Genomic DNA, 23,299 nt, shown 5'->3' on the forward strand with positions numbered 1-23,299 from the left:
CGCGGACAGTGCTAGACGTTTCGTAGCATTCTGTAACTATTACAGACGTTTTATAAAAAATTTCGCCGACTATTCACGGCCCATAACAAGATTATGTAAAAAGAATGTTCCTTTTAAACGGACGGATGAGTGTGAGAATGCATTCAATACTTCAAAACAAAACTTATGGAACCTACCTTGCTACAATACCCAGATTTCACTAAAGAATTCTGTATAATAACAGATGCAAGTAAGCAAGCATATGGAGCGGTTTAAACTCAAAACCATAATGGTCTCCAACTTCCCATTGCATACGCATCAGGAGCATTTACAAAAGGTGAAAGTAACAAATGTACTACTGAGCAGGAATTAGCTGCAATTCATTGGGCGATATTGCATTTCAGACCATATATATGGAAAACATTTCTTAATAAGAACAGACCATAGGCCTTTAATATACCTTTTCTCAATGACCAATCCCAGTTCTAAACTGACACGTATGAGGCTCGAACTAGAAGAATATGACTTTACAGTCGAATATTTAAAGGGAAAAGATAATCATGTAGCTGATGCGTTATCAAGGATAACCAACAAAGATCTACAAAATATAACTAGAAATACATTAAAAGTCACTACTAGATATCAAAGTAGACAAAAATTCCGCGCGGAAAATCAAGAACAAGAATTGCCAATGCAATCTTTAAATAAAGCTTCTAAGCCCAACGTATACGACGTCATAAACAATGATGAAGTACGTAAAGTAGTGACCTTGCAGATAAAAGGTACGTTATGTTTATTTAAGCAAGGCAGAAAAATTACTGCAAGATATGATGTTAGCGATTTACGAGTATATACTAATGGAGTTACTGACTTAGATCCAAAGGCTTGAAATGCAAGCTGGTATACATAAAATCAGACAACTCAAAGTGGCACCGTGGGAAAATATCTTTGAACATACTTCAATAGATAATTTCAAATAATTTAAAAGAAAAAGAAGCAATTTTCTCTACATTTCATGATGATCCAATTTAAGGACGTCATAGTGGCATATCAAAAACTTTGGCCAAAGTAAAAAGACACTATTACTGGAAAAGCATGTCTAAAGATTCAACTGAGTACGTAAGAAAATGTCAAAAATGTCAGAAATAAATAACCAAAATAACTATACACACAAAGACCCCTTTAACAATTACAGACACACCAATAAGTGCTTTCGACAGAGTGATAGTGGACACTATTGGTCTACTGCCAAAATCAGAAAATGGCAATGAGTATGCAGTCACTTTAATATGTGATTTAACTAAGTATTTAGTTGCCATACCTGTTCCGAATAAAAATGCTAATACTGTCGCTAAAGCAATATTTGAATCTTTTATCCTGAGGTACGGTCCAATGAAGACGTTCATTACGGACATGGGAACAGAATATAAGAATTCAATTATAGACGATTTGTGCAAATATTTAAATATTGCAAATATTACATCCACAGCATACCACCACCAGACAGTTGGAACAATAGAAAGAGTACATACGATCTTACATATCGGTTGATAAAACTGATTGGGACGTATGGCTTCAATATTTTGTCTTCTGTTTCAACACGACCCCTTCTATATATACGATCATAATGTAAGGGGTATAGATATAACTTTCGTGTTTTTCAACATACATACGATCTTACTTATCGGTTGATAAAACTGATTGGGACGTATGGCTTCAATATTTTGTCTTCTGTTTCAACACGACCCCTTCTATATATACGATCATAATGTAAGGGGTATAGATATAACTTTCGTGTTTTTCAACATATAACCTTAAGAGCTTAAAAATGACATTTTTTAATTAGTTCTGAATTTCGAATTAAATTTTATTTAAATCGGACGACTATATCATATAGCTCTCATAGCAACGATCGCATAATTGGTGGGAAATAATGCGAAACAAATTATAGCTTTGGGGCTTTTTGACATATTATCTACCTACAAGGTGTAGATCGATTTGACGTTGGAGCCTTGCTTGACCATCGTGTCCTTGTGCAGCTGTTGTTGCGTCCCAGACGCAGGGCATCGCGCAGCTTGTGGCCAATCTCCAGGGCGGCTTCCTCGTTGTTTCCGTTGGCAGTCCAAATGGATATCTTGTTGCTCTTGGCGCGAATGTTTACGACAGCCCCGCAGATCTAGTCGGAGTGATCGAAGGCCTCGCCAATCAGGCAAAGCACCACATCTAGCCAAAGGTTATCCAAATCGCTCTTGGAGCTCTTGTTCAGTGTGATGACCCATCGACCGCCCTGCTTGTTGGCAGCATCCTCCCACATGGGACGAATGTTCTTCTTGAAGAGCGAGTAGTCACTGCCCACTTTGATCTCTGATAGCGGCTTGATGTGGTTGTACAGGCTCCAGAAGTCCTCGACGGTGTCGAAGCTGGTGATCTCGTTCTGCATGTCCTCCCAGGACTTGGACCGATCGTTTTCCAGGTACCACAGGGTCCAGTGCTCAGTGCGCACGGCATCGTCGCCGGCGGCAGGGGCAGCCGCATTGGTGGGCGCAGTGTTTCCTGCGGGCTCACCAGCCTCCTCGGCATCCTCCTTGGGCTTGACCTCCTTGACCTCGGCCTTGGCGGGAACGGCAGCCGGAGTGGGTGGTTCCGGACGACCCGGCTCGCTGCTGGGGGCGCTGGTTTTGAACATGGACTTGTTGGTATTGACTGGTTGTTCGGGGTGTAAGTGTATGTGGAGTATGCCCTGATTCCCTTTGGGGGCGGGGCTACTAGTAAAAAAGGCTAACAAATGTTCCTAGCAAACTCCGAATCGAAAGTGGCGATGGAATTACAGCACACACACAGACGCGCACGTATTTGACATAAAAACACAGATTGCCTTCTCCGACTCCAAGACTACCATGATTTCGATGGCAAAATGTCGAAAGTAATCGCGGCTCGGTTACGCACAGGCTTTGCGTAATTAAATTCTTTAATTATTTTTGGGCTTAATTATAATTTGAAATTTGATTTAAACCAGAATTTCGTGCCGTGTCATAAGTGTTAGTGAATGAGCCTGATCAGTGCTGTGACTATTCACAAGGAATTTAAGTGAAATGGCGTGGTACGAGTTTAATGATATTTTATGTTCTTTTACTTTTAGCTATATGATACAGTCGTCTGGTTTTGATAAAATTTAATTCGACATTGAAAATAAATTAAAAAATGTTATTTCCAAGCGAAGGAGGTTATATGTTAAACAACACCGAAGGTATAATTCTTTTGTCATTTTTCCCCCGATAGTTCCTATGGGAGCTATAAGATATAGTTTTCCGATCCGGCTGGCTCCGACTTATATACTACCTGCAATAGAAAGAAGACTTTTGGGAAAGTTTCAGCCCGATAGCTTTTAAAGTGAAAGACTAGTTTGCGTAGAAACGGACAGACAGACGGACATGGCTCGTCTAGTTACGCTGATCAAGAATATATATACTTTATAGGGTCGGAAACATCTACTTCACTGCGTTGCAAACTATAGCTAGTTAATCATTCGATCTTCTCAACATTATTAACTTATTTTTAAAATGAAAAGCTGAGTGACGTGTATCTTTTAGTCGAGACACTCGTCAATAGTGTTATTTTTAAAAAGTTAATTTCGTGCCAACCTTTCCATAAAAATTTTTACATTTAAGTTAAGTGTACTTATTTTAGTACATTATTATTTTTATTCAATACATAAGTGCATTACGTAAATTATTAAAAACTATTTTTTTCTTAAATAATAACAATAATATTAACATGTATTCCTCAGAAAAGATTAAAGAAATTTTTCTATTTTTAAAAGGTAAAGTTTGCATACGCTTACCAGAATGTGATTAGTTGATGCATACAACCTCATTTCTGATTAATGCATCGTGGTGCATTTCAATGCCAGCAACAGACACCTCCTTTTTTGAATGATTCATAACATTCGGCATTGTTTTGTGAACATTTCTTCGGTCGGAAACAATTCCGAAACTGCGACGCAAACTTTTGAATGAAATCCTTATACGTTGTGTAAGGGTCTGCAAATCGGATGACGATATCAAATAGCTGTCATTAGGCCCATCCGTATACCTGTATACATATCTTCTGATTATATTGTATCCGTAAAAAACGCTTGATTTCAATTGTATAGTATGACTTAAGGTGTACGGGTATACTATCTTCGGTTTGCTTAAGCAAACATCCCTTATTGTTATATTCTGACTCTCGAGTAAGTCAAACCAAGAGTTATCAATACAAAGGCTTGAGTAATTTTATTTCCTTAAAAATCAACAAGTCATAGGAAAGCCCAAAAACATCGACATTGTTAGCTAAAACTACTATTATTACTCCTAGTTATTATTGTTATTAGAAAATTTTTAAAGCTTTTAAAACGAATATTTTGTTCTAACAAAATAAAACTTCTTAATTATACATACATTCAAAAAATCTTTTAAAAAAATATTTTTTATTTGTTAAAAACAAACATCCAACTTTTTTTTAAATGGTTTACATTGAACTTATCCTCAGTCAAAATACTTTATTAATATGAAACTGTAAGTTCCTAAAAAACTTTGTAAGCCGTTTCCGTGGATAATGATCTTAATGAACTAATCTGGGATGGAAATCATAAAATTTCTAGAATAATGTCCATTAAGAATTATTAGAAAACGTGTTAAACAAGTAATAAATAAATTATATTACAAACTTACTTTTTATTCGTCAACAAAAAAATAAATTGGAAAAACAAATTTAATTTGGACATTATAGCCGTCATCATAGTTGAAAAACACTCTTAAAAATAGTGTTATTTGAGTTATTTGATCAGTTATTTGGATGTACTAGACGTTTTTTGGTAAAAACGTTAATTTTAAATGCGAATATTCTATGTTGAGCGTTTCTAGAAAGAAAGTGTCTTTCATTTGGATACTTTCAATGCAACACTTCAAGAAGTCGCCAACAAGTTTGGAGTGCCAAGTGTTTGCACTGCCACTCCTCTACTTCTGAAGCTCTTCGCTACCGCTGCAATTAATCAACTGTTTTTCTTGTGGTCTTAAGTAGTTCATCATCGTCTAGCTTGGCGGAAGGCATAGGTGAGCATACATCGATAGTAGTTACTCGATTGCCACCGTCCGTCGCTGAGGGAATCTTTATTAAGTTACTGTTCGTTTGCGTCCGCATGATAATGCAGACGAAGCTTTTGCCGGTTTGTGAATCTCGCGGATGCAATGTTACCGGGCTGAATTTATCGCTCTGCCCCCCGATGTATGTTTGCAAGCGCTGAAATATTTCCGGATAGTGCTTGTGCAGCACGACTCCGCGCCTGGACAAGATGTCCAGAATGTTGGAAAGGATCAACTCCCGGTTGATGTTTAAAAAGCCCTGCCCGGTGTTGAAAGTTAGAATGATAATTTCAGTCCGTTCCGGCGCTGCCACCACTGCCAGAGGTTGCTGAAGTGCCGAAAGCTGCTGCTCCAACTCGGTCAAAACTGTCTTGCAGAGCTTTAGTTTGGCACAACGACTTACCAGTTGGCGTTCCCAGCGCACCGGTGGCTGACCCATGCTCGGCGCCTCCGACACCACGCAAATGGCTACGTAAACAAGCATCTTGTTCTCTGGTTTATACAGTGTGCTGAGCCTAAGTAGCTCTGAGTACAACTCCAGGCCCATCTCGGCTGGCATAAGGTCCGGCCACCGCACGTACGTAGCCTCACCCATACTCTGAAAGCCATTTCTGATGAAACCCTCTGCCATCTCAGCACTCCGAAAAAGAACCCGCACGACACCCCGTCCCTGGGAGATGACCCCTTTGCGTGCCAGCAGGCTGAGGTGGCGCTGCGAGTCCAGGTCGTCCTTGCAATGGGCAAGCACCTGGCGACACAGGTTTGAGGCGCGCGAGTGAAGGCACGCCTTGCGATGCCTTTCCCAATGGTATCGTCGACACTCACGTGAACAGTATAAAAAGGAACAATTATGACATGACTTGTAAACTTTCTTGGCATCGCCTGGCAAGGCCCACTGATTGCATTTCGGGTTCCGACAGCAAATTTGTTGTCCTGATTCTGCTCCTTCTCGGGGATCCTTATTGAGTTTTTCGCCGATTTCCATTATCATGTCCGTGGGGTCGCCAAGCAAGCCCCGCCTAAGTTCTTTAATAGTATTCGGATGTACACTTAATCCTCCTCCAACCGACAGTGAGTTGGATTTAAAATTCGACTGTGGCTGTTCTATTTGAATTGGTTTTTTCTGTGAGGGTTCATCACCTTCGCTGCGGCGTCGGAACCCCTGCTGCTCTACCGTAGGAAGCGTTTCCAGCTTCTGTCGACTAGTTCCAGTTGCCCCTGTGAGAAAGAAAAATAAAGTCTTGTAGCTAAAATATTTTTTAAATTGTATTTATTTTTCAATTTGGTTATAAGCAAAAATTTTCTTGCGTAATATTTTTTATATAAGGTTAAGGTTATGGTTGGTTTTATTTACTTCTCATTGGCATTAAACATCTGGCTTCAGATTTCAAAATGTTTACAGATTATTACATCATCATCCTTGATTCTAGACATTTTTTACTACCACATTTAAAAATCTTGGTGAACTTTCGTTTAGCTCCAACGCCCGAAATTGTTAAAATTCGTTCGGGTCCTGAATACGGGAAAATAGTTAAAGTTGGCGCAAGTAACGGGGTCATGGAAAATAACGGTAAAAACAGTCTTCGAATATATTAACCTAATCAAAAAGTTTGCCAAGAAGAAGTAAAAAAAAATGGAAATTGTAATTTATGTTTTATACCTTTTTTCTGTTAAACTAATATTTTGCGTTAAAAACACTGAATAAGATTACATTTTCACAGGGTTTGAAAAAAAAACCGTTGGAACACGCTTGCGTCCTTTCAACCGATATATCGCACGAAAGCCTGTTGTTATATCGGCGTGTCGACATTGATATCGATATCACTCGATGTGTTAAAGATGAAACTATTATAACTTTTACTTATTTAGTTATTTGGGCCAGTAAATAAACGATATTTCTTGAAACTCAAACTCTTGTTTATTTACTCCCTTTGACAGCTTTTAGGTTATGTGTTTATTTTTTGATTCGATACAATCGATATGATATTAAAAGCGCCCTCTGACTTGGAGGGTATTTTTGAATTTGAAACATTTATCTTCAACAGAAACGACCAAGACACGAGAACGGCATTAAAATTTTTAGGAACACGAAATTAAAATAATAAAGTCTAAATGAAAAGAAAAAGCAAAATATAAATGTTGGAAGGACCATTTCAGTTGTCGTAGTTAAAAATAAGATAAGAAAACAAAATCAAATTATAAAACGGAAATAAAATGTAACCAAAATAATATATAAAGCATTTCTAATGTCGCAAGCAACAATTTTTTTTTAACAAAAATAATTTTTAAATAACAAAACAATTAAATTAGTTTTTGGGATATACTTTTCTAATGTCTTTCAATAGTAATGAAAACGGGTCAAGCTTAAGCTTTGTAGCCCGACGTCGCCACAAAAATTCGCAAAGATGCTCGTCCAACTTGGCTTTGTGCCCCCACGAGACAAATTACGCCGCATCGACCTTCAATAGGGCCCTGCTCATCAAAATCTGTATCCGAAGCTGCCATACAAACTTCGCAGCAAAACGCCAGTTTTTGAGGAAACTGTTTGAACTTCTTTTACGCTACATTCCCGTATATTTTGGGCAAACGTAAAAGAATTTGCAAAGCAATAGGTTATAATGATGAATGATGCAGGCGATAAATCACACCTTTCCAGCAACGTGTAAAAAAAGTCGAAAGTCACCTAAAATGCTATTATCGATTAATTGAAACTATCTGACGTCATTTTTATGGCGGGATAATGCAATATTTTTAAATGTTCACCTCCTATTTAAAATATTTCTTTTCCGTTTTTTTCGAAAACCATTACGTTTTTGGAATAATTAATTATTACAAAAAAGATCCGTTTTATAAATATCTTTTGATTTTGTCTGAGAAATTTTTTAATTTTCCTTATATTTTCGAAAAAACAAAAAAAAAAACAAACAAAAAACAAAATTTTTACGGTTTTTACCGTTATATTCCAAGATCCCGTTATTTGCGCCAACTTTGACTACTTTTCCCGTAATCAGGACCTAAAAACACGTTGATATAGAAATTTTAAAAAAATCGGGCGTTGGAGCTAAACGGAAGTTTATGCGAAAATCTTTATCTAGAAAAATTCACTTCAGGACCGTAGGAAATCGACAAACACACATTTTACAAAAACAAAAAGGGTCGGGACTGCGAAGAAATATTTTATTTATTGCTATTTTTCGAATTAAATTAAAAACTTACGTGCTAAGCGTGAAGCTGCAAGGAATTTGACACATGATTTAGGATAACCCTGCAGTTCCACAATTCAACTTAAGCGCTCAATCAGCAAAAAGTCGACTGCGACGTCGGCAGAGCAGCCAGCGACTCGGGCAGAGCCAAATAAGAGCCGCGTTTTTTCGCCGGAGAGAGCGCACAAAACTTTTTTCCCAAAAATGTTTGCATTTTCTCCAAGGAAAAAAAATTAAGAACATTTTTTTGTATTTAGTGGATCGTATACGATTTTTGACACCAATGTTGAAACAGAACTTTTGTTTGCTACAGGTGCGATCTTCACTAGATTTTTACCTCGTTCAGAGCCGTTCTACAGCACCGATCATCTAGATGTTATAGCGGAACCGGCATCTTAATAAGAGACCGCATCAGACACCACTTTCACGAATGGTTTGCAACAATTATTTGCAAGCTACATTGATAAAATTACAGTTGGGTAACTGCCACCTTGCCATTGCCGCTGTTTACTGCCTACCCCACTTTACAGACTCCCAAGACCAATTCGTGGACTTCTACAATTCACTTGGAGAGAGATTCATAGCAGCAGGAGATTACAACGCCAAGGACACACACTGGAGATCCCGCCTTGTGACCCCCAAAGGAAGGCAACTATATAATGCACTCATAAAAACATGCAACAAACTGGACTACGTTTCAACAGGCAGCCCTACATACTGGCCTACAGATCCTAGAAAAAAGATGTCTGCCAATTTAACATCTGCGAAATCGCTTTTGGATCTATCATCGGACCACTCACCAGTGATAATAACTCTTCTCCAGAGACCGGGATTAATCAAGCACCCTTGCAGGCTGTTGTCGCATCGAACCAACTGGCTGAAGTTAAAAAAGTACGTAAGTAAAAGTCGTCAGCGAGCAATTGAAACCAAAAAAGGGCCCAGGCGGTGATCTAATAACTACCAAAATGCTAATTGAACTCCCAAACTGTGCAGTTGAGGTCATTTGTAAACTCTTTTACTTCCCAAAAAAAAAAGGAAAAAATAGGTAATCATAATGATCCCAATGCGAGGAAAAGATCATACAGTACCAGCTTCATACAGACCGATAAGTTTTCTCTCGTGTCTGTCAAAACTGCTCGAACAATGCCTTTTGACACGCATAATCCCATATCTGAAAAAGCACAACGTTAATCACATCAATTTGGCTTTCGAGAAAGCCATAAAACAATAGAGCAAATCAACAGGTGGACAACAGAAATACAGTCTGCATTCAGATATCGGGAACACTGCAGTCCGGTATTCCTTGACGTTGAACAGGCTTTCGATCGAGTCTGGCTTGATGGCCTTACGCAAAAATCAGATCTATTCTGCCAGAAAACACTCACAGTATACTTGAATCACACCTTTACAACAGAGAATTCGCCGTGTAATGCAAAACTACAACATCCGATGATTACACTATAAAGGCTGGACTTCCCAAAAGTCGCTCCCTTGGTCCAACTATATTTCTCTTTTATACCGCAGATATTCCCACGAACATCCGGCTTACTACTTTTAAATTCGCAGACGATACCGCGATCATAAGTCGGTCCAAATGCCCAATTCAGGCAACAGCACTACTAGCTGATCATCTCGTGGTAGTGGAGAGGTGGTTATCAGAATAGCGTATAAAAATAGATGCGCAAAAGTGTACACTTATAACGATGTAGGCATCTTATAGGACAAAGGAGTCTTCCAGAAAGTATGTAGACTTCCTTCGAAACACTAATCTTTTCCCAGTTATAATCTTTACTTTGGTGGAGTGGTACTTCTATACCGGTGCCAGGGAGATCATAACAAAAGGCTGTTGTCGCATCGAACCAACTGGCTAAAGTTAAAAAAGTACGTAAGTAAAAGTCGTCAGCGAGCAATTGAAACCAAAAAAGGGCCCAGGCGGTGATCTAATAACTACCAAAATGCTAATTGAACTCCCAAACTGTGCAGTTGAGGTCATTTGTAAACTCTTTTACTTCCCAAAAAAAAAAGGAAAAAATAGGTAATCATAATGATCCCGATGCGAGGAAAAGATCACACAGTACCAGCTTCATACAGACCGATAAGTTTTCTCTCGTGTCTGTCAAAACTGCTCGAAGAATGCCTTTTGACACGCATAATCCCATATCTGAAAAAGCACAACGTTAATCACATCAATTTGGCTTTCGAGAAAGCCATAAAACAATAGAGCAAATCAACAGGTGGACAACAGAAATACAGTCTGCATTCGGATATCGGGAACACTGCAGTCCGGTATTCCTTGACGTTGCACAGGCTTTCGATCGAGTCTGGCTTGATGGCCTTACGCAAAAATCAGAACTATTCTGCCAGAAAACACTCACAGTATACTTGAATCATACCTTTACAACAGAGAATTCGCCGTGTGATGGAAAACTACAACATCCGATGATTACACTATAAAGGCTGGAGTTCCCGAAAGTCGCTCCCTTGGTCCAACTATATTTCTCTTTTACACCGCAGATATTCCCACGAACGACCGGCTTACTACTTTTAAATTCGCAGACGATACAGCGATCAAAAGTCGGTCCAAATGCCCAATTCAGGCAACAGCACTACTAGCTGATCATCTCGTGGTAGTGGAGAGGCGGTTATCAGAATAGCGTATAAAAATAGATGCGCAAAAGTGTACACTTATAACGATGTAGACATCTTATAGGATAAAGGCGTCTTCCAGAAAGTATGTAGACTTCCTTCGAAACACTAATCTTTTCCCAGTTATAATCTTTACTTTGGCGGAGTGGTACTACTATACCGGTGCCAGGGAGATCATAACAAAAGGCTGTTGTCGCATCGAACCAACTGGCTGAAGTTAAAAAAGTACGTAAGTAAAAGTCGTCAGCGAGCAATTGAAACCAAAAAAGGGCCCAGGCGGTGATCTAATAACTACCAAAATGCTAATTGAACTCCCAAACTGTGCAGTTGAGGTCATTTGTAAACTCTTTTACTTCCAAAAAAAAAAGGAAAAAATAGGTAATCATAATGATCCCGATGCGAGGAAAAGATCACACAGTACCAGCTTCATACAGACCGATAAGTTTTCTCTCGGGTCTGTCAAAACTGCTCGAAGAATGCCTTTTGACACGCATAATCCCATATCTGAAAAAGCACAACGTTAATCACATCAATTTGGCTTTCGAGAAAGCCATAAAACAATAGAGCAAATCAACAGGTGGACAACAGAAATACAGTCTGCATTCGGATATCGGGAACACTGCAGTCCGGTCTTCCTTGACGTTGCACAGGCTTTCGATCGAGTCTGGCTTGATGGTTTTACGCAAAAATCAGAACTATTCTGCCAGAAAACGCTCACAGTATACTTGAATCATACCTTTACAACAGAGAATTCGCCGTGTGATGCAAAACGACAACATCCGACGATTACACTGTAGCGCCCTTGGTCCAACCCTATTTCCACGAACGACCGGCTAACTACTTCCACATTCGCAGACGATACCGCGATCATAAGTCGGTCCAAATGCCCAATTCAGGCAACAGCACTACTAGCTGATCATCTCGTGGTAGTGGAGAGGTGGTTATCAGAATAGCGTATAAAAATAGATGCGCAAAAGTGTACACTTATAACGATGTAGACATCTTATAGGATAAAGGCGTCTTTCAGAAAGGATGAAGACTTCCTTCGAAACACTAGTCTTTTCCCAGTCATAATCTTTACTTTGGTGGAGTGGTACTACTAGACCGGTGCCAGGGAGATCATAACAAATTCTCTCTACATTCTCAATGCGGGCGGGGTCTTTTATACCGGACTAGAGCTTTCGCAAGTCCCTGCATAGCTAGTTTGGCGATAGATATAGCTAAATTTTGTACACCCGTGACTTGTGAATTACCAAAACTACAGGTTTGCTATGCAAGTATATGTTGTTAAATGTAATTTTAAAATATTTATTTCGATTTCCTAACATGATTTTTCGAAATACTATCGTTTAATGATTATGACACAAACTTTTTTTGTTCCGATTTTTTTTAGAACTTTTTTCCTACTTTTTAAAAGCGCTTTTAACGATTTTAGGCTAAGCCTTTAAGTGTATACACATTGGCATTTTCTCCAAGGTAAAAAAAATAAGAACATTTTTTTTATTTAGTAGATCGTATACGATTTTTGTCACCAATGTTAAAACAGACCTTTTGTTCGCTACAGGTGCGATCTTCACTATATTTTTACCTCGTTCAGAGCCGTTCTACAGCACCGATCATCTAGATGTTATAGCAGATGTCCGAACCGGCATCTTAATAAGAGACCGCATCAGACACCACTTTCACGAATGGTTTGCAACAATTATTTGCAAGCTACATTGATAAAATTACAGTTGGGTAACTGCCACCTTGCCATTGCCGCTGTTTACTGCCTACCCCACTTTACAGACTCCGAAGACCAATTCGTGGACTTCTACAATTCAGTTGGAGAGCGATTTATAGCAGCAGGAGATTAAAACGCCAAGGACACACACTGGAGATCCCGCTTTGTGACCCCCAAAGGAAGGCAACTATATAATGCACTCATAAAAACATGCAACAAACTGGACTACGTTTCAACAGGCAGCCCTACATACTGGCCTACAGATCCTAGAAAACTACCTGATTAAATTGATTATGCTGTGACAAAAAATATTTCTCGCAATTTAACATCTGCGAAATCGCTTTTGGATCTATCATCGGACCACTCACCAGTGATAATAACTCTTCTCCAGAGACCGGGATTAATCAAGCACCCTTGCAGGCTGTTGTCGCATCGAACCAACTGGCTGAAGTTTAAAAAGTACGTAAGTAAAAGTCGTCAGCGAGCAATTGAAACCAAAAAAGGGCCCAGGCGGTGATCTAATAACTACCAAAATGCTAATTGAACTCCCAAACTGTGCAGTTGAGGTCATTTGTAAACTCTTTTACTTCCCAAAAAAAAAAGGAAAAAATAGGTAATCATAATGATCCCGATGCGAGGAAAAGATCACACAGTACCAGCTTCATACAGACCGATAAGTTTTCTCTCGTGTCTGTCAAAACTGCTCGAAGAATGCCTTTTGACACGCATAATCCCATATCTGAAAAAGCACAACGTTAATCACATCAATTTGGCTTTCGAGAAAGCCATAAAACAATAGAGCAAATCAACAGGTGGACAACAGAAATACAGTCTGCATTCGGATATCGGGAACACTGCAGTCCGGTATTCCTTGACGTTGAACAGACTTTCGATCGAGTCTGGCTTGATGGCCTTACGCAAAAATCAGAACTATTCTGCCATAAAACACTCACAGTATACTTGAATCATACCTTTACAACAGAGAATTCGCCGTGTGATGCAAAACTACAACATTCGATGATTACACTATAAAGGCTGGAGTTCCCGAAAGTCGCTCCCTTGGTCCAACTATATTTCTCTTTTACACCGCAGATATTCCCACGAACGACCGGCTTACTACTTTTAAATTCGCAGACGATACAGCGATCAAAAGTCGGTCCAAATGCCCAATTCAGGCAACAGCACTACTAGCTGATCATCTCGTGGTAGTGGAGAGGCGGTTATCAGAATGGCGTATAAAAATAGATGCGCAAAAGTGTACACTTATAACGATGTAGACATCTTATAGGATAAAGGCGTCTTCCAGAAAGGATGAAGACTTCCTTCGAAACACTAGTCTTTTCCCAGTCATAATCTTTACTTTGGTGGAGTGGTACTACTAGACCGGTGCCAGGGAGATCATAACAAATTCTCTCTACATTCTCAATTCGGGCGGGGTCTTTTATACCGGATTAGAGCTTTCGCAAGTCCCTGCATAGCTAGTTTGGCGATAGATATAGCTAAATTTTGTACACCCGTGACTTGTGAATTACCAAAACTACAGGTTTGCTATGCAAGTATATGTTGTTAAATGTAATTTTAAAATATTTATTTCGATTTCCTAACATGATTTTTCGAAATACTATCGTTTAATGATTATGACACAAACTTTTTTTGTTCCGATTTTTTTTAGAACTTTTTTCCTACTTTTTAAAAGCGCTTTTAACGATTTTAGGCTAAGCCTTTAAGTGTATACACATTGGCATTTTCTCCAAGGTAAAAAAAATAAGAACATTTTTTTGTATTTAGTGGATCGTATACGATTTTTGACACCAATGTTGAAACAGAACTTTTGTTTGCTACAGGTGCGATCTTCACTAGATTTTTACCTCGTTCAGAGCCGTTCTACAGCACCGATCATCAAGATGTTATAGCGGAACCGGCATCTTAATAAGAGACCGCATCAGACACCACTTTCACGAATGGTTTGCAACAATTATTTGCAAGCTACATTGATAAAATACAGTTGGGTAACTGCCACCTTGCCATTGCCGCTGTTTACTGCCTACCCCACTTTACAGACTCCGAAGACCAATTCGTGGACTTCTACAATTCACTTGGAGAGCGATTTATAGCAGCAGGAGATTACAACGCCAAGGACACACACTGGAGATCCCGCCTTGTGACCCCCAAAGGAAGGCAACTGTATAATGCACTCATAAAAACATGCAACAAACTGGACTACGTTTCAATAGGCCGCCCTACATACTGGCCTACAGTTCCTAGAAAACTACCTGATTTAATTGATTATGCTGTGACAAAAAATATATCTGCCAATTTAACATCTGCGAAATCGCTTTTGGATCTATCATCGGACCACTCACCAGTGATAATAACTCTTCTACAGAGACCGGGATTAATCAAGCACCCTTGCAGGCTGACGTCGCATCGAACCAACTGGCTGAAGTTAAAAAAGTACGTAAGTAAAAGTCGTCAGCGAGCAATTGAAACCAAAAAAGGGCCCAGGCGGTGATCTAATAACTACCAAAATGCTAATTGAACTCCCAAACTGTGCAGTTGAGGTCATTTATAAACTCTTTTACTTCAAAAAATAAAGGAAAAAATAGGTAATCATTATGATCCCAATGCGAGGAAAAGATCACACAGTACCAGCTTCATACAGACCGATAAGTTTTCTCTCGTGTCTGTCAAAACTGCTCGAACAATGCCTTTTGACACGCATAATCCCATATCTGAAAAAGCACAACGTTAATCACATCAATTTGGCTTTCGAGAAAGCCATAAAACAATTGAGCAAATCAACAGGTGGACAACAGAAATACAGTCTGCATTCGGATATCGGGAACACTGCAGTCCGGTATTCCTTGACGTTGAACAGGCTTTCGATCGAGTCTGGCTTGATGGCCTTACGCAAAAATCAGAACTATTCTGCCAGAAAACACTCACAGTATACTTGAATCATACCTTTACAACAGAGAATTCGCCGTGTGATGGAAAACTACAACATCCGATGATTACACTATAAAGGCTGGAGTTCCCGATAGTCGCTCCCTTGGTCCAACTATATTTCTCTTTTACACCGCAGATATTCCCACGAACGACCGGCTTACTACTTTTAAATTCGCAGACGATACAGCGATCAAAAGTCGGTCCAAATGCCCAATTCAGGCAACAGCACTACTAGCTGATCATCTCGTGGTAGTGGAGAGGCGGTTATCAGAATAGCGTATAAAAATAGATGCGCAAAAGTGTACACTTATAACGATGTAGACATCTTATAGGATAAAGGCGTCTTCCAGAAAGGATGAAGACTTCCTTCGAAACACTAGTCTTTTCCCAGTCATAATCTTTACTTTGGTGGAGTGGTACTACTAGACCGGTGCCAGGGAGATCATAACAAATTCTCTCTACATTCTCAATTCGGGCGGGGTCTTTTATACCGGACTAGAGCTTTCGCAAGTCCCTGCATAGCTAGTTTGGCGATAGATATAGCTAAATTTTGTACACCCGTGACTTGTGAACTACTAAAACTACAGGTTTGTTATGCAAGTATATGTTGTTAAATGTAATTTTAAAATATTTAATTCGATTTCCTAACATGATTCAGATATTTTTTAAAACTTTTTTCCTACTTCTTAAAATTATCAGACACCACTTCACAAATGGTTTGCAAAAATTATTTGCAAGCCGCATCGATAAAATTACAGTTGGGTAACTGCCACCTTGCCATTGCCGCTGTTTACTGCCTACCCCACTTTACAGACTCCGAAGACCAATTCGTGGACTTCTACAATTCACTTGGAGAGCGATTTATAGCAGCAGGAGATTACAACGCCAAGGACACACACTGGAGATCCCGCCTTGTGACCCCCAAAGGAAGGCAACTGTATAATGCACTCATAAAAACATGCAACAAACTGGACTACGTTTCAACAGGCCGCCCTACATACTGGCCTACAGTTCCTAGAAAACTACCTGATTTAATTGATTATGCTGTGACAAAAAATATATCTGCCAATTTAACATCTGCGAAATCGCTTTTGGATCTATCATCGGACCACTCACCAGTGATAATAACTCTTCTACAGAGACCGGGATTAATCAAGCACCCTTGCAGGCTGACGTAGCATCGAACCAACTGGCTGAAGTTAAAAAAGTACGTAAGTAAAAGTCGTCAGCGAGCAATTGAAACCAAAAAAGGGCCCAGGCGGTGATCTAATAACTACCAAAATGCTAATTGAACTCCCAAACTGTGCAGTTGAGGTCATTTGTAAACTCTTTTACTTCCCAAAAAAAAAGGAAATAATGACCAAAACTTTTTTTGTTCCAATATTTTTTAAAACTATTTTCCTACTTCTTAAAAGCGCCTTTAACGATTTTAGGCTGAGCCTTTAAGTGTATACCCATTGGCATTTTCTCCAATGTAAAAAAATTTAGAACATTTTTTTGTATTTAGTGGATCGTATACGATTTTTGACACCAATGTTGAAACAGAACTTTTGTTTGCTACAGGTGCGATCTTCACTAGATTTTTACCTCGTTCAGAGCCGTTCTACAGCACCGATCATCTAGATGTTAAAGCAGATGGCCGAACCGGCATCTTAATAAAAGACTCCATCAGACACCACTTTCACGAATGGTTTGCAAAAATTATTTGCAAGCTACATCGATAAAATCGATGCATCGAACCAACTGGCTGAAGTTAAAAAAGTACGTAAGTAAAAGTCGTCAGCGAGCAATTGAAACCAAAAAAGGGCCCAGGCGGTGATGTAATAACTACCAAAATGTTAATTGAACTTCCAAACTGTGCAGTTAAGGTCATTTGTAAACTTTTTTACTTCCCAAAAAAAAAAAGGAAAAAATAGGTAATCATTATGATCCCAATGCGAGGAGAAGATCACACAGTACCAGCTTCATACAGACCGATAAGTTTTCTCTCGTGTCTGTCAAAACTGCTCGAACAATGCCTTTTGACACGCATAATCCCATATCTGAAAAAGCACAACGTTAATCACATCAATTTGGCTTTCGAGAAAGCCATAAAACAATAGAGCAAATCAACAGGTGGACAACAGAAATACAGTCTGCATTCGGATATCGGGAACACTGCAGCCCGGTATTCCTTGACGTTGCACAGGCTTTCGATCGAGTCTGGCTTGATGGCCTTACGCAAAAATCAGAACTATTCTGCCAGAAAACACTCACAGTATACTTGAATCATACCTTTACAACAGAGAATTCGCCGTGTGATGGAAAACTACAACATCCGATGATTACACTATAAAGGCTGGAGTTCCCGAAAGTCGCTCCCTTGGTCCAACTATATTTCTCTTTTACACCGCAGATATTCCCACGAACGACCGGCTTACTACTTTTAAATTCGCAGACGATACAGCGATCAAAAGTCGGTCCAAATGCCCAATTCAGGCAACAGCACTACTAGCTGATCATCTCGTGGTAGTGGAGAGGCGGTTATCAGAATAGCGTATAAAAATAGATGCGCAAAAGTGTACACTTATAACGATGTAGACATCTTATAGGATAAAGGCGTCTTCCAGAAAGGATGAAGACTTCCTTCGAAACACTAGTCTTTTCCCAGTCATAATCTTTACTTTGGTGGAGTGGTACTACTAGACCGGTGCCAGGGAGATCATAACAAATTCTCTCTACATTCTCAATTCGGGCGGGGTCTTTTATACCGGACTAGAGCTTTCGCAAGTCCCTGCATAGCTAGTTTGGCGATAGATATAGCTAAATTTTGTACACCCGTGGCTTGTGAATTACCAAAACTACAGGTTTGTTATGCAAGTATATGTTTATGTTATGCAATTTTAAAATATTTATTTCGATTTCCTAACATGATTTTTCAAAATACAATCGTTGATGGATTGTCATAATCATTAAACGATAGTATTTTTTTGTTCCGATATTTTTTAAAACTTTTTTCCTACTTCTTAAAATTATCAGACACCACTTCACAAATGGTTTGCAAAAATTATTTGCAAGCCGCATCGATAAAATTACAGTTGGGTAACTGCCACCTTGCCATTGCCGCTGTTTACTGCCTACCCCACTTTACAGACTCCGAAGACCAATTCGTGGACTTCTACAATTCACTTGGAGAGCGATTTATAGCAGCAGGAGATTACAACGCCAAGGACACACACTGGAGATCCCGCCTTGTGACCCCCAAAGGAAGGCAACTGTATAATGCACTCATAAAAACATGCAACAAACTGGACTACGTTTCAACAGGCCGCCCTACATACTGGCCTACAGTTCCTAGAAAACTACCTGATTTAATTGATTATGCTGTGACAAAAAATATATCTGCCAATTTAACATCTGCGAAATCGCTTTTGGATCTATCATCGGACCACTCACCAGTGATAATAACTCTTCTACAGAGACCGGGATTAATCAAGCACCCTTGCAGGCTGACGTAGCATCGAACCAACTGGCTGAAGTTAAAAAAGTACGTAAGTAAAAGTCGTCAGCGAGCAATTGAAACCAAAAAAGGGCCCAGGCGGTGATCTAATAACTACCAAAATGCTAATTGAACTCCCAAACTGTGCAGTTGAGGTCATTTGTAAACTTTTTTATTTCCCAAAAAAAAAAGGAAAAAATAGGTAATCATTATGATCCCAATGCGAGGAGAAGATCACACAGTACCAGCTTCATACAGACCGATAAGTTTTCTCTCGTGTCTGTCAAAACTGCTCGAACAATGCCTTTTGACACGCATAATCCCATATCTGAAAAAGCACAACGTTAATCACATCAATTTGGCTTTCGAGAAAGCCATAAAACAATAGAGCAAATCAACAGGTGGACAACAGAAATACAGTCTGGATTCGGATATCGGGAACACTGCAGTCCGGTATTCCTTGACGTTGCACAGGCTTTCGATCGAGTCTGGCTTGATGGCCTTACGCAAAAATCAGAACTATTCTGCCAGAAAACACTCACAGTATGCGCAAAAGTGTACACTTATAACGATGTAGACATCTTATAGGATAAAGGAGTCTTCCAGAAAGTATGTAGACTTCCTTCGAGACACTACTCTTTTCCCAGTTATAATCTTTACTTTGGCGGAGTGGTACTACTAGACCGGTGCCAGGGAGATCATAACAAATTCTCTCTACATTCTCCATTCGGCCGGGGTCTTTTATACCGGACTAGAGTTTTTGCTAGTCCCTCCATAGATAGTTTGGCGATAGATATAGCTAAATTTTGTACACCCGTGACTTGTGAACTACTAAAACTACAGGTTTGTTATGCAAGTATATGTTGTTAAATGTAATTTTAAAATATTTAATTCGATTTCCTAACATGATTCAGATATTTTTTAAAACTTTTTTCCTACTTCTTAGAAGTATCAGACACCACTTCACAAATGGTTTGCAAAAATTATTTGCAAGCCGCATCGATAAAATTACAGTTGGGTAACTGCCACCTTGCCATTGCCGCTGTTTACTGCCTACCCCACTTTACAGACTCCGAAGACCAATTCGTGGACTTCTACAATTCACTTGGAGAGCGATTTATAGCAGCAGGAGATTACAACGCCAAGGACACACACTGGAGATCCCGCCTTGTGACCCCCAAAGGAAGATAACTATATAATGCACTCATAAAAACATGCAACAAACTGGATTACGTTTCAACAGGCAGCCCTACATACTGGCCTACAGATCCTAGAAAACTACCTGATTTAATTGATTATGCTGTGACAAAAAATATATCTGCCAATTTAACATCTGCGAAATCGCTTTTGGATCTATCATCGGACCACTCACCAGTGATAATAACTCTTCTACAGAGACCGGGATTAATCAAGCACCCTTGCAGGCTGACGTCGCATCGAACCAACTGGCTGAAGTTAAAAAAGTACGTAAGTAAAAGTCGTCAGCGAGCAATTGAAACCAAAAAAGGGCCCAGGCGGTGATCTAATAACTACCAAAATGCTAATTGAACTCCCAAACTGTGCAGTTGAGGTCATTTGTAAACTCTTTTACTTCCCAAAAAAAAAGGAAAAAATAGGTAATCATTATGATCCCAATGCGAGGAGAAGATCACACAGTACCAGCTTCATACAGACCGATAAGTTTTCTCTCGTGTCTGTCAAAACTGCTCGAACAATGCCTTTTGACACGCATAATCCCATATCTGAAAAAGCACAACGTTAATCACATCAATTTGGCTTTCGAGAAAGCCATAAAACAATAGAGCAAATCAACAGGTGGACAACAGAAATACAGTCTGCATTCGGATATCGGGAACACTGCAGTCCGGTATTCCTTGACGTTGCACAGGCTTTCGATCGAGTCTGGCTTGATGGCCTTACGCAAAAATCAGAACTATTCTGCCAAAAAACACTCACAGTATACTTGAATCATACCTTACAACAGAGAATTCGCCGTGTGATGGAAAACTACAACATCCGATGATTACACTATAAAGGCTGGAGTTCCCGAAAGTCGCTCCCTTGGTCCAACTATATTTCTCTTTTACACCGCAGATATTCCCACGAACGACCGGCTTACTACTTTTAAATTCGCAGACGATACAGCGATCAAAAGTCGGTCCAAATGCCCAATTCAGGCAACAGCACTACTTGCTGATCATCTCGTGGTAGTGGAGAGGCTGTTATCAGAATAGCGTATAAAAATAGATGCGCAAAAGTGTACACTTATAACGATGTAGACATCTTATAGGATAAAGGCGTCTTCCAGAAAGGATGAAGACTTCCTTCGAAACACTAGTCTTTTCCCAGTCATAATCTTTACTTTGGTGGAGTGGTACTACTAGACCGGTGCCAGGGAGATCATAACAAATTCTCTCTACATTCTCAATTCGGGCGGGGTCTTTTATACCGGACTAGAGCTTTCGCAAGTCCCTGCATAGCTAGTTTGGCGATAGATATAGCTAAATTTTGTACACCCGTGACTTGTGAATTACCAAAACTACAGGTTTGTTATGCAAGTATATGTTTATGTTATGCAATTTTAAAATATTTATTTCGATTTCCTAACATGATTTTTCAAAATACAATCGTTGATGGATTGTCATAATCATTAAACGATAGTATTTTTTTGTTCCGATATTTTTTAAAACTTTTTTCCTACTTCTTAAAATTATCAGACACCACTTCACAAATGGTTTGCAAAAATTATTTGCAAGCCGCATCGATAAAATTACAGTTGGGTAACTGCCACCTTGCCATTGCCGCTGTTTACTGCCTACCCCACTTTACAGACTCCGAAGACCAATTCGTGGACTTCTACAATTCACTTGGAGAGCGATTTATAGCAGCAGGAGATTACAACGCCAAGGACACACACTGGAGATCCCGCCTTGTGACCCCCAAAGGAAGGCAACTGTATAATGCACTCATAAAAACATGCAACAAACTGGACTACGTTTCAACAGGCCGCCCTACATACTGGCCTACAGTTCCTAGAAAACTACCTGATTTAATTGATTATGCTGTGACAAAAAATATATCTGCCAATTTAACATCTGCGAAATCGCTTTTGGATCTATCATCGGACCACTCACCAGTGATAATAACTCTTCTACAGAGACCGGGATTAATCAAGCACCCTTGCAGGCTGACGTCGCATCGAACCAACTGGCTGAAGTTAAAAAAGTACGTGAGTAAAAGTCGTCAGCGAGCAATTGAAACCAAAAAAGGGCCCAGGCGGTGATCTAATAACTACCAAAATGTTAATTGAACTCCCAAACTGTGCAGTTAAGGTCATTTGTAAACTTTTTTACTTCCCAAAAAAAAAAAGGAAAAAATAGGTAATCATTATGATCCCAATGCGAGGAGAAGATCACACAGTAACAGCTTCATACAGACCGATAAGTTTTCTCTCGTGTCTGTCAAAACTGCTCGAACAATGCCTTTTGACACGCATAATCCCATATCTGAAAAAGCACAACGTTAATCACATCAATTTGGCTTTCGAGAAAGCCATAAAACAATAGAGCAAATCAACAGGTGGACAACAGAAATACAGTCTGCATTCGGATATCGGGAACACTGCAGTCCGGTATTCCTTGACGTTGCACAGGCTTTCGATCGAGTCTGGCTTGATGGCCTTACGCAAAAATCAGAACTATTCTGCCAGAAAACACTCACAGTATACTTGAATCATACCTTTACAACAGAGAATTCGCCGTGTGATGGAAAACTACAACATCCGATGATTACACTATAAAGGCTGGAGTTCCCGAAAGTCGCTCCCTTGGTCCAACTATATTTCTCTTTTACACCGCAGATATTTCCACGAACGACCGGCTTACTACTTTTAAATTCGCAGACGATACAGCGATCAAAAGTCGGTCCAAATGCCCAATTCAGGCAACAGCACTACTAGCTGATCATCTCGTGGTAGTGGAGAGGCGGTTATTAGAATAGCGTATAAAAATAGATGCGCAAAAGTGTACACTTATAACGATGTAGACATCTTATAGGATAAAGGCGTCTTCCAGAAAGGATGAAGACTTCCTTCGAAACACTAGTCTTTTCCCAGTCATAATCTTTACTTTGGTGGAGTGGTACTACTAGACCGATGCCAGGGAGATCATAACAAATTCTCTCTACATTCTCAATTCGG

General features: G+C 39.5%; 2 protein-coding genes and 1 pseudogene across 5 annotated transcripts in view; 1 reads left to right on the forward strand and 2 right to left on the reverse strand.

Annotated features, from left to right (window-relative positions):
- LOC108035854 (uncharacterized) overlaps nucleotides 1-13,039 on the forward strand; it is a 47,673-nt gene extending 34,634 nt beyond the window's left edge. Inside the window, exon 5 of the mRNA XM_050890390.1 lies at nucleotides 12,516-13,039. Coding sequence (XP_050746347.1) covers nucleotides 12,516-12,807 — 292 coding nt within the window. The 3' untranslated portion in view covers nucleotides 12,808-13,039. The remainder of the gene's footprint in view (nucleotides 1-12,515) is intronic.
- Nucleotides 1-23,299, reverse strand: part of LOC108025776 (apical junction component 1 homolog) — a 114,444-nt gene that overhangs the window by 38,005 nt on the left and 53,140 nt on the right. For all 4 annotated transcript variants that reach the window (XM_050890387.1, XM_050890386.1, XM_050890388.1 and 1 more), the window contains exon 2: nucleotides 3,821-6,320. In XM_050890387.1, coding sequence (XP_050746344.1) covers nucleotides 5,008-6,093 — 1,086 coding nt within the window. In that variant the 5' untranslated portion in view covers nucleotides 6,094-6,320 and the 3' untranslated portion in view covers nucleotides 3,821-5,007. The remainder of the gene's footprint in view (nucleotides 1-3,820; nucleotides 6,321-23,299) is intronic.
- Nucleotides 1,944-2,691, reverse strand: LOC108025845 (eukaryotic translation initiation factor 4E1-like; annotated as a pseudogene).

The sequence above is a fragment of the Drosophila biarmipes genome, unplaced genomic scaffold, assembly GCF_025231255.1.
Source record: "Drosophila biarmipes strain raj3 unplaced genomic scaffold, RU_DBia_V1.1 ptg000028l, whole genome shotgun sequence".
Lineage (NCBI taxonomy): Eukaryota > Metazoa > Arthropoda > Insecta > Diptera > Drosophilidae > Drosophila > Drosophila biarmipes.